The sequence below is a fragment of the Anolis carolinensis genome, chromosome 1 (genome assembly GCF_035594765.1).
Source record: "Anolis carolinensis isolate JA03-04 chromosome 1, rAnoCar3.1.pri, whole genome shotgun sequence".
NCBI lineage: Eukaryota > Metazoa > Chordata > Lepidosauria > Squamata > Dactyloidae > Anolis > Anolis carolinensis.
In genome coordinates this window covers 174,027,283-174,042,470 of record NC_085841.1, presented here as the reverse complement: position 1 = coordinate 174,042,470, position 15,188 = coordinate 174,027,283, and the positions used below count along the sequence as shown (strand labels likewise).

The window sequence follows — 15,188 nt, the reverse complement described above, 5'->3', positions numbered from 1 at the left end:
TTCCCTTCTTCCTCAGGCCAGGAGAGAAGACATTCAAGCAGATTTGCGTCCGGATCTCCGCTTTCCGCCTGCGGGTTTCGAGGGGCCTTTCTCCTTCAACGCGCGCCGCCTTTGTCTTCAAGCCTGACCAAAGCTGTGAAACGTCTTTTGATATCCCTTCCTGCATTTCATTTATGTCTACGCTTGCCAAAGCCGCTCCGCTCTTCAGATTCGCGTTAGCAAGAGTCCCGTGCTGGATTTTCTTTCCCCGTCAGCCTTTCAATCCTTGACTCACTCAGAAAAAAATAACAGAGGGTGGAGGGAACGCTTTTTAAAAACTACAAGCCCTCGCTCAAGTAATTGGGAAACCCTTATTGAGGATTGAGTGTAGCGGAGAGAAATGGCATCCACTCGATAAGAAGAGCTCGATAAAGACAAAAGGTTCCTTCGGATGCGAGATTAGATTCCAGTCAAGCAGTACACACACACACACACACACACACAGACCCATCACAGGCACAGACAGGCCCAAGCTAGTGAGAGAGAGAGAGAGAGAGAGAGAAGCTGCCTTCCTCTTTAGAAAGTACTCGGCCTCAAAGTAGACGCTCTTGCTTGTCACACAAATCCCTCCAATTCCAAGGAACTAAAACAACCACGCTCCCAATTCACCCTCTCCGTCCTTATCGCAGAGAAAGGGGATGAGGCGACTGTTAGAAAATTAACCCTGTTCTAAAGCCTGGGAGTAAGGCGCCGGGGAGCTGTCCAGTTCAGCACCACCAGCTCCGGCTTGTTATGTTCCTCACGCCATGCCTTTGCCTAAGGTTTTGGTTTCCTTAAGCAGAATTGACCAAGGCCCCTTTCACACAGCTGAATAAAATCCTACATTATCTGCTTTGAATTGGAATATATGGCAGTGTGGACACAAATAACCCAGTTCAAAGCAGATATTGTGGGATTTTCTGCCTTGATATTCTGGGATATAGGGCTGTGTAGAAGGGCCCTCTGAGGACGCCATCGCCTGGCTCTGATAGCTGAGATTAGTTGAAGCTAAAGGCTCTGTTTCAGAGGAAACCACTTTTGACACCCGGAGGGTGTATGTGTTAAATAAACCGTAACAACTAATCTATCAGTGTAGACCTAGGTTTATTGTGTGGTGTCCTGTCCCTATAAACCGCCTTGGAAAGACGAGATACAAACAAATCACAGCTCAACCAAAAATATAGGACTTGATGTTTTGGTTTTTAGGCCTGTTCCCGAGCTTATTTGGGCTGTTGAGTCAGAAAATTGCATTGGATCGACTCCAACAGAGGCCACTAATCCAGCAGACGCGGGCTCTTCTACACTGCCATAAAAACCAGAATATTAATCCACATCATATGCTTTGAACTGTATTATCTGAATCTACACTCATATAATCCAGCTCAAAGCAGAGAACCTGGAATTTTTTTTACAGCTGTGTAGAAGCGACCCGTGTTTGCCCCTATTCACCTCGAAATGAAGTATAATAATAATAATAATAATAATAATAATAATAATAATAATGGCATTCTTGGTGTCTTGGTTTTTAGGTTTTTTCCTGGTTTTTTAGGGCACTGATTCAGAAAACTACATTGGATAGATCGCAATAGCTTTAGTTTCTTAGGGCCCTTCCACACAGCTATACAATCCTGAATATCAAGGCAGAAAATCCCACAATATCTGCTTTGAACTGGGTTATCTGAGTCCACACTGCCATGTATTCCCGTTCAAAGCAGATAATGTGGGATTTATTCCGCTGTGTGGAAGGGGCGCTAGATTAGTTGTCGTTGTTTTCTACGTGCGGGCAGATGGCGACTGGTGGATGGCATATGTTCTGTATCTCAAGCACTAGAGCCGATAGCCATTTCTGGAACCAGCAGGTCAAATATACCCTGAAACAGATCTAACAACATGTGTTTAAATAGGGGAAAGCGTCTTCCTTAATGTCGGCTCACTCTAAAGCTGACCTATAATTTATGTGTTTTCAATGCAATTTTTTATCCTGTATTTTTGTTTTAATTGATATATTGTATTACTGTTTTATCTTTTTATAGTGTGATTTGTATTATGTTGCCTATGTTTTGTCCTATGTTGTTTGGGCCTCTGCCCCATGTAAGCCGCCCCAGTCCCCACGGGGAGATGGTGGCGGGGTATAAATAAAGTTTTTATTATTATTATTAAACGAATATCAAGGCCATTACATTATAGTACAAAACACAATGTGAGTTCCCTCTCCAAAGAAGCACGCGGTCCAAATTGGGACAAGAGGTGGAAGGGTTTGCTTCCATTTTCTCCCTTGGAAACTTCTGAAGATTTTCAACTGAATTTACTCCCAAGCAATGCGTTTCGGGGGGGGGGGGGGGGGGGAAGGTTATAGTAGACCACCCCAGTGCAAACACTTATGTAACTCTGTTAAATACAAGACACAAAGCAAAGGATTTGCCCATTTAACGAGTTCGACACCTCCTCTCAAGAGTTTTTTCAAAACTTGACTGGATTAGCAGCGCTATCGGTGGGAGATGGAGGACGGAAAGCCATTCCCTCATGTTCCTGCAGCCGAAATGTCCGGATTCCTTCTCTTGGACTATTCTTCCTCCAAATCCGAGCCAATCTTTTGTTCTCCATCCCTGTTAGACTTCCTTTCTGGGGTTTTGTTTCCAAAAAAGTACCAAATCCCTCAAAATTGGAAAAAAATGTCTCATGGGAGTTGACTAGGAGTCGAATATTATGTACCATAATCAAAACATATCAAATCACTTCCGTACAGCGCTTGGGAAACTGCATTTTGTAGCAAAAGATTGTTTATCTTCAGCATGGTAAAATTGTGTTCAGATGGGTGTGTTCCCTTTTGGAAACAAGCTCCGCCTTTCCGCCTTTGACTAGTGTTTACAAAGGCTGAGGGCCCTTCCACACAGCCATATAACCCAGAATATCAAAGCAGAAAATCCACAATATCTGCTTTGAATTGGAATATATGGCAGTGTGGACTCAGATAACCCAATTCAAAGCAGATATTGTGGCATTTTCTGCCTTGCTATTCTGAGTTATATGGCTGTGTGGAAGAGCCCTGAGACAGGATGAGCTTGAATTTAGATACAAGGCTTGTGGAGAAGCTGATTATCTTTAAAATGGAACTGGAATATTTGATATTCTGGGTTATATGGCTGTGTGGAAAGGCCTTGAGTCTCTATTTTCCAATATTGCCCCGTGCCAATGAAATCCCTTTCAAACTTGTTCCAACTGCAAAATTTAAAACATTTTTAAAAATGGGAAGAGGGAGGAAAGATTATGGAGGAGTTGGAAAACACCGGTGGAAAACAGCGTTGCCTTTCATTTCTGAACATGCTATTTCTGTTGATAAAGATGCAGTAACAAATCCTAAAACCCTTTCAGAAGACACAAGCTTTGCTGACAGGCTCGGAGCTTTCTTACAACATTGTACCGTGTGTGCAGGAATACAAAGAGAAACAAAACTCTCTTAAATCCCCTCCTCCCGGATTTAGGACTCATTGGTTATCCCACAATGAAATGCTGAATCCCGACGGCAGCGGGGACAGGGATATATTGAAATATGAAGCCCAAAAGTGGCTTTTGGAGCCGGCTTACCTCTCCTTATCACCCCTCCTTGGCCGTTCAGCATGAGTCCACACTGGGCTTCCACAGAGCCCTGGAAGGAAGAGAATAAACCCGCATTAGACACAGGCGTGAGTCGAGGGAGACAAAATAAACTACCCTAGTCAGATACCACTGGCTTTAAATGGCAAGCAGGCAGATAATATCTGGAAGTCTGCGTTTTGTTCTTTTGAGGCCCCTTCCACACGGTTGAATAAAATCCCACATGATCTGCTTTGAACTGGAATTTATGGCAGTGTGGACTCAGAAAACCCAGTTCGAAGCAGATATTGTGGAATTTTTCTGCCTTGATATTCTCGGTTGTATGGCTGTGTGGAAGGGCCCTCAGTCAGGATGAGCTTGAATTTAGATACAAGGCCTGTGGATAAGCTGTCTGTCTTTAAAATGTCATTTAATTTTCCCCAACCTCAGAGCCACAAGAAGGATTAAATTGCAGTTTCCGTTATCCGCATTCTGCATGGTGGATAATAATAAAAATGATGTAAATTGTCCTTCAATAACATTTGGTGGCTCAAACTGGGGGGAAACTAAAAAGCACCCGGATACTAAGGGCCCTTCCACACAGCCATATAACCCTGAATATCAAAGCAGAAAATCCCACAATATCTCCTTTGAAATTTGTTATCTGAGTCCACACTGCCTTGTAATCCAGTTCAATGTGAATTTTATATAGCGGTGTGGAAGGGACCTAAGTGAAATAATGGCACTATATAACAAAATTTGAAAAATGTTCTGCTCCTGGCTTGAAAGTATTATTTCTGGTTTAACTGTGCAGGGTTTACTTTTGAAAGTAGTTAATTTGTTCTATTACAGAAATTATTTTTTTGTGGTTGCCACAAACTAAGTTGAATTAGTTGAGACTCCTTTTCATTGGGAAACTAGAGCAAAATGTGCTGCAAGGATGTCCTTCCTGCACAGTTTGGGAAACTTTTTCCTTGTGTTGTCGAAGGCTTTCATGGCCGGAATCACTGGGTTGCTGTGAGTTTTCCGGGAAGTATGGCCATGTTCCAGAAGCCTATTCTCCTGACGTTTACCCCACATCTATGGCAGACATCCTCAGAGGTTGTGAGGTTGTTGGAACTAGGCAAGTGGGGTGTGTATATGGGGGATGTGAGATGGGAGAGAGGAGATGGGAGATGGTGGTGGGGAAGGGAAGGGATCTATGTTAATTGCTGTAATAACATGTTTCATGCATATATCTATGTTTGATGTTTTTATAGTTTTAATGGTTTTAATCTACAGTTGTATGTTTTTGATTTAGATTTGTGATATATATGTGTGTGTGTAATTGCTGTAATAACATGTTTCATGCATATATCTATGTTTGATGTTTTTATAGTTTTAATGGTTTTAATCTACAGTTGTATGTTTTTGATTTAGATATGTGATATATATGTGTGTGTGTGTAAGGCATTGAATTTTTCCATTTATTATGTTGTAAACTGCTTTGAGTTCCCCCAGGGGTGAGAAAAGTGGTATAGAAATGCAGTTAATAATAATGATAATAATAATATCTGTGTAATGTCCGGGGTGGAAGAAAGAACTCTTGTCTGTTTGAGGCAAGTGTGAATGTTGCAATTGACCACCTTGATGTGGACGAAACGTCAGGAGAGAATGCTTCTAGAACATGGCCATACACCCCGGAAAACTCACAACAACTCTACTTTTCCCATGTTTTTATATGGGAGAACCTATTGGGAATTTAATTTTATTTATCGTGCCAGAAGCGAATTGAGGATACAGTTATAATGTATTTAAAAACACAAAGAAAGTTAAAAACTTGGCATTGTACTAGATTTCCTTTGACCAGAGCTGGCCACTTGGAGTGCCTTTGGTATCAGTGTGAGAAGGTCCTCCATTGTGTATATGGCAGGGCTCTGGTTGCAATTCGGAAATGATATTTAGAAACCAGGAACAAAAATCGTGTGACATAGTGTTATAGTTGGCCCTATGTGTCCACGGATTCAGCTTGCATCCGTGGCTGGCATGTACCCTCTGAAGAGGCCAGCCACAGATGCAGGCGAAACAGAGCCATACAGCTAGGAAACTACACAACACCCCAGAAACCCCCCAATATGTTCCCCTCTTTCCTGCCTGTTTGTGTATTCTCCCCAGCGCCACCCTCTAAATCCTTTGGCCCGGCGTGAATGCGTCGAAAGAAGCGTTTTCTTTGACATTTTCTTTTACAAACAAACGCTGTGGTGGACATGAAAGAGGCCTCGAAGGGGGTTAACCTCCCCAACAGCCCGTGAAGAGTTAAGCACACGAGGAGAAAGCGCCGGCGCATAATAAGGAGAACAGCGAGGAGGAGAAGGCGACAAAACACCGCCCTCCGCGCCGGGGCGACGCGGGCCGAGCCAAAGCCCCTTTTGAGGGCAAGTGTTCTGCCTTAAAGTGATTATGAAATCAATATGGACGCGAACGGGGCGAGGGCGCATACATTAACGCGCTGACGGGAAAAGGTGTGACAGTTTCCTTTGTTGGGCATGGCAAATCTTTTTAAGGGACTCAAAGATGCCCACTCCGGCTCCAAGGCTCCTTGCATCTGTTCGGCTGACTTAAACAGCCTGGCAAACTATTGGACTTTTCACTTAACATTCTGTGCAAGGGGAGAGGGGGAGAGAGAAGAATATTTACATTTGTTGCATCAGCAATGAGGCATATGTTGATGAAGGAAGTGGAGACTGGGGGAAAGAAAAGGATAAGGCTTGGCCTTGCAGGCTGGTCTCCTGTGTTGACACTTCACCCACACAAACAGCTTGGTTTAGGGGCCTTTCACATCACCATATAACACAGGGCCCTTCCACACAGCCCTATAACCCAGAATATCAAGGCAGAAAATCCCACAATATCTGCTTTGAACTGGGATATCTAAGTCCACACTCAGATAATGTGGGATTTTCCGCCTTGATATTCTGGGATATATTGCTGTGTGGAAGGGCACCAATAATATCATGGCAGAAAATCCCACAATATCTGTTTTGAACTGGGATAATGAGCGATTTTATTCAGCTGTGTGGAAGGGGCCTTAGAAAGCTTGGGACTGAGCTGGTGAGTTTCTCTTTCCCAATCCTTCCCATTTTATAACTTCTCAGTTTCAATGCTTATTGTTACACTGCCTGACCCTAAATTGTTTTCATGGTTTTTAGGCCTGTTCCTGGGTTTGTTTGTGGCCACGATTCAGGAAAGTGCATTGGATAGACCACATCAGCTCTAGTTTCTTAGAGCCCTTCCACACAGCCCTATATCCCAGAATACCAAGGCAAAAAATCCCACATTATCTGAGTGTGGATTCAAATAACCCAATTCAAAGCAGATATTGTGGGTTTTCTGGCTTGATATTCTGGGATATAGGGCTGTGTGGAAGGGCCCTTAGAAAGTTATTATTTTCTATGGGTGAGCAGTGATAGCATATGTTATGCTCTGTATCTCCAAAACTATAGCTGATAGTCGGGAAAAGGTGCCATTTTTAGAATCAGCGGATCAAATATACCCAGAAACAAGGCGAACATTTGAGGCACCCACATGAGTGAGGATATAGTGAGCTTTCCATCCTAAACCATTAAACATCATGGATCTGTTTCCCATTCATTTCGCTTCAATTGGGGGAGCCCACTCCTTCCCACTTTCTAAGCTTCACAGTTTCACTGCTTATTATTACACTGCCCAACCCAAAAATTGCTTCTTCTTCTTTTTTCCTTTTTTTAGTTTTTAGGCCTATTCCTGGGTTTATTTGTGGCCTGGAATCAGAACAGTTCATTGGATAGACCACATCAGCTCTCCTTTCCTAAATAGGGTTATCATTATTTTCTATGGGTTAGCAGATAGCGACTGGTAGATGGCATATGTTGTGTTCTGTATCTGAAAAACTAGAGCAGATATCGGGACACTGGTGCCATTTGTTGGAATCAGAGGGTCAGATATACCCAGGAACAAGGCGAACATTTGAGGCACCCAAATGCACCTTGACTAGTGAGCTATCCATCCTAAACCATTGAATATCATGGAGCTGCTTCTCAGGGGCTTTCCAGTCAAGCCCTATATCCCAGGATCTGATCCCAGGTTTTCTGTTTATTCAATACTATCTGGCAGTGTGGGCTCATAGAATCCATTTTAAAGCAGAAAACCTGCTTGGATATAGGGTTTGTCTGGAAGCGCCCTCATTCATTTCGAGTCTATTGGGCAAACCTGGAGTATTTGGGCTCCCCTCGCCAAATTCCACAAACACCAAGAAAGAAAGCGAATGGTAAATCCCTCATTTAAATAAATAAATTTATATAATATGTAATATTTTTGAAACGGTTCTGTCAACCTAGCTCGGGGCGAGGGGAGGGGAGGGGGAAAGGGAGGGGAAGCGCCTTGTTTGCTCGGATGACATCGCATAAGTGACCACTTGAATGGCACTAAGTCGAAAATTGGATAAACTATGGTGCTTTCTTGCACGGGATTTAGGCATTGTGCACAGCCTTGCAAACCTCTCTAATCCCTCCTTTTGGGGGGGAAAAGACAAAGCTTTGTGTCCAGCATAGAAAAAAATGTACCGCTCAAAAAAATAAGCAGCAGACGTGATTATAAAAGGGGAAGGGAGGGGGAGAGAAAAGGTCTTAGTGAAGCTAAATGGTGAATGGGAGACTGGGGTGGCGAGGAGGAACATAAGGAGAAGCCTGGTTAAAAATGCGGAGCGTCGGCGAGGAAGGGGGGGGGGGGAAGAGACATATATATATATATATATATATACAGAAGTGGAGGACATTGCCGGGTGAATTTCAATGCAGAAAGTCAGGATTGAGGGAGATCCGCCTTACGGTCCCCGCGATTAGTTTATTTTGGTTTGGATGGAGTGCAAAAGGAGCATACCGAAAGCTACAGAAGCATCGCTTCGCTTCCTACCTTTCCTTTAAAAAAAGCTGTGGATTGATCGACACTGCAGCAGAACTATAGTTTACATGGTCAGTGTAAACCCATATCATGCATTATATGGGTCTAAACTGACTATATAATGAAGTTCAAGTTTGCATTATATGGTCAGTGTACAGTAAGGCGTATTAAACATATACATATCAGCATATTAAATGCACCCCTGGGAAGATAGAGCGGCCTATAAATAAAGTTGCTGTTATGATTATTGCTATTATTATTATTATTATTATTATTATTATTATTATTATTACTACTACTACTACTACACACACGATGCAGTTTAAACTGCATCGAACTACAAGATATGGGTCTACACTGGCTATATAATGCTGTTCAAGTTTGCATTACATGGTGAGTGTAATATAACGCATATTACACATATAACCTAATATAACGCATATTACAACCATAATGAAGTTTAAACTGCATTGAACTGTAAGATATGGGTCCGCACTGGCTATATAATGCAGTTCAAGTTTGCATTATATGGTGAGTGTTAATGTAACGCATATTACACACATATGCATGCACATATAATGTAATATAACGCATATCACAATCACAATGCAGTTTGAACTGCGCTGAACTGCAAGATTTGAGTCTACACTGGCTATATAATGCATTCCTGGGCTTTGCAGATCCAGCCTGAGACTGCAGGCAGATAATCTGGGTTTAGACATATCCAGAGAGGAAAGGGCGGCCAGAAAAACTGACCTGGAAGGAGTTTAATAGGAGCGTCTTCCTTGAAAGGCCGCAGACAGATAGGCTTCCCGGCATTGGCCTCCTTTCCTCATTCACTGGCCTGGATTTACACTTGCCAAATAATAATGCATTCAGAAAAATACTAGTGGTCTATCAGTGTCCCTTTCCCCCCAAAGCAACATTTGGAAACAATCACAGCAGGCTATAAAGAGCAATAAAAGGGTAGCGTTTCCAAAAAAAAAAAGTCTCTCTTAATTTAATTCAAGTCGAGACCCATATAGTGCTTGTCCTGCATGGCAGGGGGCTGGACTGGATTGCCCATGTGGTCTCTTCCAACGCTATGAGTCAGTTCAGGCTATATTATTGGGCAGTGTGTAGACCAAGGCCCCAGCTACACTGCTTGACCGGATCGGCCCTGTGGTCTCTTCCAACGCTATGATTCTATAGTTCAGTTCAGGCTGCATTACTGGGCAGCGTGTAAACCAAGGCCACATCTGCACTGCCAACTACAGGATTGGGTCAATGTGTGGTCTCTTCCAACTCTATGTTTCTATGATTCTATAGTTCAATTCAGACCATTATTGGACAATATAGACTAAGGCCCCAACTGCAGGATAGGGTACACGCAGACCTACACTATGCTTGTACAGTTCAGTTCAGACTGTATTTTGGGGCAGTGTGTAGACCAAGGCCAGATCTACACTAGCAACTACAGGATAGGGTCAACACAGACCTATATTCAGACTTCATGACTGTATGGTCCATGTGGTTTCTTCTAACTCTATGATGCTATGATTCTATAGTTCAGTTCAGACTACATTATTGGGCAGTGTGTAGGCCAAGGCCACATCTACACTGCCAACTCTAGAATAGGGTCAACACTACATTCAAACTCCATGACTGGATGGCCCATGTAGTTTCTTCTAACTCTACTATTCTATGACTCTGTTGTGCCATTCAGACTGCATTACAAGGCAGTGTAGACCAAGGCCACATCTACACTGTCAACTGCAGGGCATGATTAATGCAGACCTATATATTCAGGGCCCTTCCACACAGACCTATATCCCAGAATACCAAGGCAGAAAACCGCACATTATCTGAGTGTGGACTCATATAACCCAGTTCAAAGCAGATATTGTGAGATTTTTCTGCCTTGATATTCTGGGATATAGGGCTGTGTGGAAGGGCCCTCAAACTCCATGATGTGGGTCTGCACACTGAGTATATCATGCAGTTCCAGAAAGGTCACAGCGCAGATCCAGAGCAGACCCTCACTCAAAGCCCGGTTGGAAAACAGGGGACGCTTCTTCCTCGCCCACAAAATTGAGGGCCCTTCCACACAGTCATATAACCCCGAATATCAAGGCAGAAAATCCCACAATATCCGCTTTGAACTGACTTATCTGAGTCCACACTGGCAGAACAGATAATGTGGGATTGTATTCAGCTGTGTGGAAGAGGCCTAAGCTGAATGCAGTGAACAACGTGAGGCCGTCTGCCTTCGGAAACGGCCTTCTGTGGCAGGATAGATTTGGGTTCACATTGAGCAGAAGGAGAAGGGACAGAAACAAAACGAAGGGAGCGAGGGGGTGGGGGGAGAGTGGTTTGAAAGACAGGAAGGCGCTTAGGACCGACTTGCCCTTTCAGCGCAACAAGGAAGCTTCCCAACCTCCCTGCGTCTGCTATTCTCCTTTTCCCTTCGTGCAGGCGGCGGAGTGGGTGTGCGCCTTTAAGGGCGTGGGGTGTTGCTTACCTGCAGCTCGTCGGCTCCGGAGGCGGCGAGTCCGAGGCTGGTGCCGGGCAGGAGCCTCTGGTCGGGGTGCATGCCATACTGGGAGCCGTGGCTCATGAGCGAGAGGTCGTGGCGGCGGTAGGCGTCGAGGCAGCCCAGCTCGCGCCGGGGCGGCGGCTCGTCGAGGCACGAGGACTTGAGGGCGCGCGCGTTGTGCAGGTTGAGGAAGTCCCCGGGCTCGCCATGGTGCAGCTGCTGGTAGTACTGCTGCGAGTGGTGGAGCGAGTTGAGCGAGTAGGCGTCCGGGGCCACGGCCGGGTGCCCGTGCTGGAACTCGTAGTGGAAGGACTGGTGGTGCAGCGGCGTGTACTGGTGCGGGTTGGCCGAGAAGTAGGGCGAGGCGAAGTCGGTGCCGGTGGCCGAGTAGGTCAGCGGCGAGGTGGAGGAGTAGGCGACGGTGGAGTTGGCCACGGACTCCAGGCAGCCCAGCTGCATCAAGCGGTAGCTGTTGGAGCCGTCATGGCGGATCTGGAAGGGAGAAGGGAGCAGGTCACCCGGGAGGAAGAGCCAGCGGGGCATCCGGAGCAGGAGAGCAGCAGAAGCAGTCGCTCACGTCGCAACCACAACAAAACCCACATACATACATACACACATGCCCCCACCCCAATGGGCACCTACACTGCCGTATGATGCACCTTGAGTCTCCTTATTTATACCATCATAATAATGTAGATTGGACTCCATGATATGCTCAGTGTAAACTGATCTAATGTTGATCGGATAACACTGTGGCCTTTTCCACACCGCTGAATAAAATCCCACATTTTCTGCTTTGAACTGGGATATATGGCAGTGTGGACTCAGATAACCCAGTTCAAAGCAGATATTGTGGGATTTTCTGCCTTGACATTCTAGGTTATATGGCTGTGTGGAAGGGCCCTATGTAACACAATATCGAAAGCTTTCATGGCCGGAATAATTGGGTTGCTGTGATTTTTTTTGGCTGTATGGCCATGTTCTGGAACATGACATACAGCCCGAAAAAGTCACAACAACCCAATACTTTTTCGTACTGTATGGTGCTGTTCCAGAACATGACCATACAGCCTAAAAAATTCACAGCTATCCAAGATCAATGTCATTTCCTAATTGGTTCTATCAAAATAAAAAATGGGGAAAAGTTTATAAAACTGTCCAAGTGTTGTCGAAGGCTCTCATGGCCGGAATCATTGGGTTACTGTGAGTTTTCCAGGCTGTATGGCCATGTTCCGGAATCATTCTATCCTGTCGTTTGGAACAAAATCTGGCTACCAGTATTTTTTTTTAAAAAAAAAACTCTAAAATTAGGAGAGTAAATAAAGAACAGCACTCAGAAAACAGGGACATTCCAGACAGGAAACAATCAGGGGCAGCTAACACCTCCCAACAAAGGATTCCTTACAACCTCTGAGGATGCCTGCCATAAAGGCAGGCAAAACGTCAGGTGAGGATGCTTTTGGAACACGGCCACACAGCCCGGAAAACTCACAGTGATTCCGGCCACGGAAGCCTTCAACAACACATTTAGCTATCATTTTTTCAACGGATATCTCCACCCGATCTCAATCTACCAATTTGACATAGTTTGTGGCGGCCACAAAAGTAAGGGCGGCACAATCAAACAGGAAATAACCCTTTTCGAACCAGGAACAGTGTTTTTTTTTTTTTCAAATTGTGTTACAAAATGCAGTATAAACTAGTACAATCCGTGTTATAATGGCGGTGTAGATGGGGCCATGGAGTCGGGGCTCTTCCGTCAAACTACCCCTAATACTACTACTACTACTACTACTAATAATAATAATAATGGGTTGCTGTGAGTTTTCTGAGCCATATGGCCATATTCCAGAAGCATTCTCTCCTGACGTTTCGCCCACATCTATGGCAGGCATCCTCAGAGGTTGTGAGGTCTGTTGGAAACTAGGCAAGTGGGGTTTATATATCTGTGGAATAACGTCCAGGGTGGGAGAAAGAACTCCTGTCGGTTGAATGTTGTGTGAATGTTGCAATTAATCGCCTTGATTAATATTGAAAAGCCTTGCGAAACGATGTGGGAGAAAGATCAGGAGAGAATGCTTCTGGAACATGGCATAAAGCCCGGAAAACTCACAGCAAGCCTTCGACAACTCACGGGGGAGAAACTGTTCCACGACACAGGGAGATTGGAAAAACTAAGGACCAGGAAAGTACATCTACTATCCTCCCTGACTTTCCTTCTACGCTGCAGAAACACACACCATTTCTAGTTTTTAACAGACCTCACAACCTCTGCGGATGCCAGCCATAGACACGGGCGAAACGTCAGGAGAGAATGGTTCTGGAACATGGCCATACAGTCCGGAAAACTCACAGCAACCCAGTGGTTCTGGCCATGAAAGCCTTCGACAACACAATAATAATAATAATAACAATAATACAATAATAATCTAATAATATCCACCTCAAAGCGCCAGCCAAACCCCACGCCGCTCCCTGCCTCCCTACCTTCCTCGTCCGCCCCACTTGGACCCCTTTTCCCGCCCGGAGTCGGAACCGCGGTTACGGGAACCCGCCCCCTTCCCCTCGGATGCCGTGGTCGAGGCTTCTTCTTTCCCCCGTCGAGCGCGGCAATGGCGTCGCCCCTTTCCCGGCGACAGATGTCATAACGAATTTTCGCCCTTGCCTTCTCCGAGGTTCTCTCTGAAGCCGGATTATAATTAAATGTAACGGTCCGAGGTGGATTAAGCAGCACGCACACATATACCAAAAAAAAGGAGTGGAAAAACAAACCGCGGCGAGGAAAAGGCAGGCAACACTTGGGCTCTCTTCCTGGTAGACAGAGGCACACACACGCCCGAAGCGCGCACGCATCCACACACTCACACAACACACACTCTCTGTCTCTCTCTCTCTCTCTCTGTTTCTTTCTGTCTTTTTCATACCTCCGCATCGTGGACGAGTCCCGGAAAGGTAGTTGACATTTTGGAGGCTCAAGACGAAATCCTTTCTCCCAATTTCAAACCACCATCAAATAGTTTAAAATATAATAATAATATAATAATAGAATAATAATACTAATAAAAATCCAGGCGTTTCCCGTGTTCCCCCAGATGTGAGAATAATCTAAAGGGGTGGCGAGAGGCTTCTCCCCTCTAAAGAGACAAAGCCTTGCTTCCTTCCCTTCTTTCCTTCCTCCCTAGCCCAGCTCGCCGGCTTCTCCTCGCCTCCACCGAACGGTCTTTTCAAAACCTGTAGGAACAATTTCCCCCTCTGCACAAAGGCAGCTCCCCGGATCAGATTTTGTACTTGCTGGGTATTTCTTTGGCTGATGTCGTAGGTCCCTTGGTAATATCGAAGTTTTGAAAATTAAGCATCAGCACTGAGAACTGGGAGGACAATAGATAGAGCAGCTTCATCCCAGGAGACAAGGAATAAATATTGTATCTTCGCCTAATAAGGAACGGGAGCTTCTTTCAACGTTTTTCGACCATTTTTTCGCCTTCCACTCTTTTTAGGAAGCGGGTTTCTCTTTTTTTGGGGGCCCTTCGCATGGATCTAATGTTTTGTTTCGCCTCCCTTTTTTTAAGAAACATAAGATCTCAGGCACAAAGCGGGCGAGATTAATTGCAAACACCTCTTTTCAAAGGGGCGAGGGCTGCTTGTTTGGTTTTGCCAGGTTTGGGTTTTTTTTTCCTTCTCCCCTCTTTCCTTTCCCTTTAGTGACCAAAACCCGAGGACAAGGATTGTCTAGGGCTGGCATTCCAGCTTTCAAAACACCACAACGAAACGAAATTCACTTTTATGACGATTTTTAAAAATTATTATGATGGGACACCGAAGCGTTTTCGTTATGATGGGTGTACAGTATTGTTGTTGTGTTTGCCTTTTAGGTTTGGAATCCGCCCTGAGTCTCTCCGGGGAGACAGGGCGGAATATAAATAAAGTATTATCATCATTATTATTACTATTGGCAAGAAATGATTCGAGACATCTATTCAAGTGTTCCAGTTGTGTATTTCATACACAACCTTTCTAGACAAGGTCGGTACACAATACACAGAGGGAAAGGGGAACAAGTACACAAAGCAACGCCGGAAGTAGGCGAAAGAAACGACAAGGGACAGCAATATTGGGGGGGGGGGGGGTTGTGTCCATTTTGCTCACTTTGGGTTGTTGTGAGTTT

At 44.8% G+C, this 15,188-nt stretch overlaps 1 protein-coding gene across 3 annotated transcripts in view; it reads right to left on the bottom strand.

Moving 5' to 3' along the window:
• tfap2d (transcription factor AP-2 delta) overlaps positions 1-14,712 on the bottom strand; it is a 63,839-nt gene extending 49,127 nt beyond the window's left edge. Inside the window, exons 1-3 of one of the 3 annotated variants that reach the window (XM_062959251.1) lie at positions 13,796-14,712; positions 11,009-11,515; positions 3,604-3,664 (exon numbers count right to left, since the gene is read on the bottom strand). In XM_062959251.1, the coding sequence (XP_062815321.1) occupies positions 3,604-3,664; positions 11,009-11,515; positions 13,796-13,945 (718 nt within the window). In that variant the 5' untranslated portion in view covers positions 13,946-14,712. Of the gene's footprint in view, positions 1-3,603; positions 3,665-11,008; positions 11,516-13,510 lie in introns of all 3 variants that reach the window. The other 2 variants (XM_062959256.1, XM_062959262.1) reach the window with 2 other exon arrangements.
• Between the last annotated feature and the right edge of the window lie 476 nt (positions 14,713-15,188).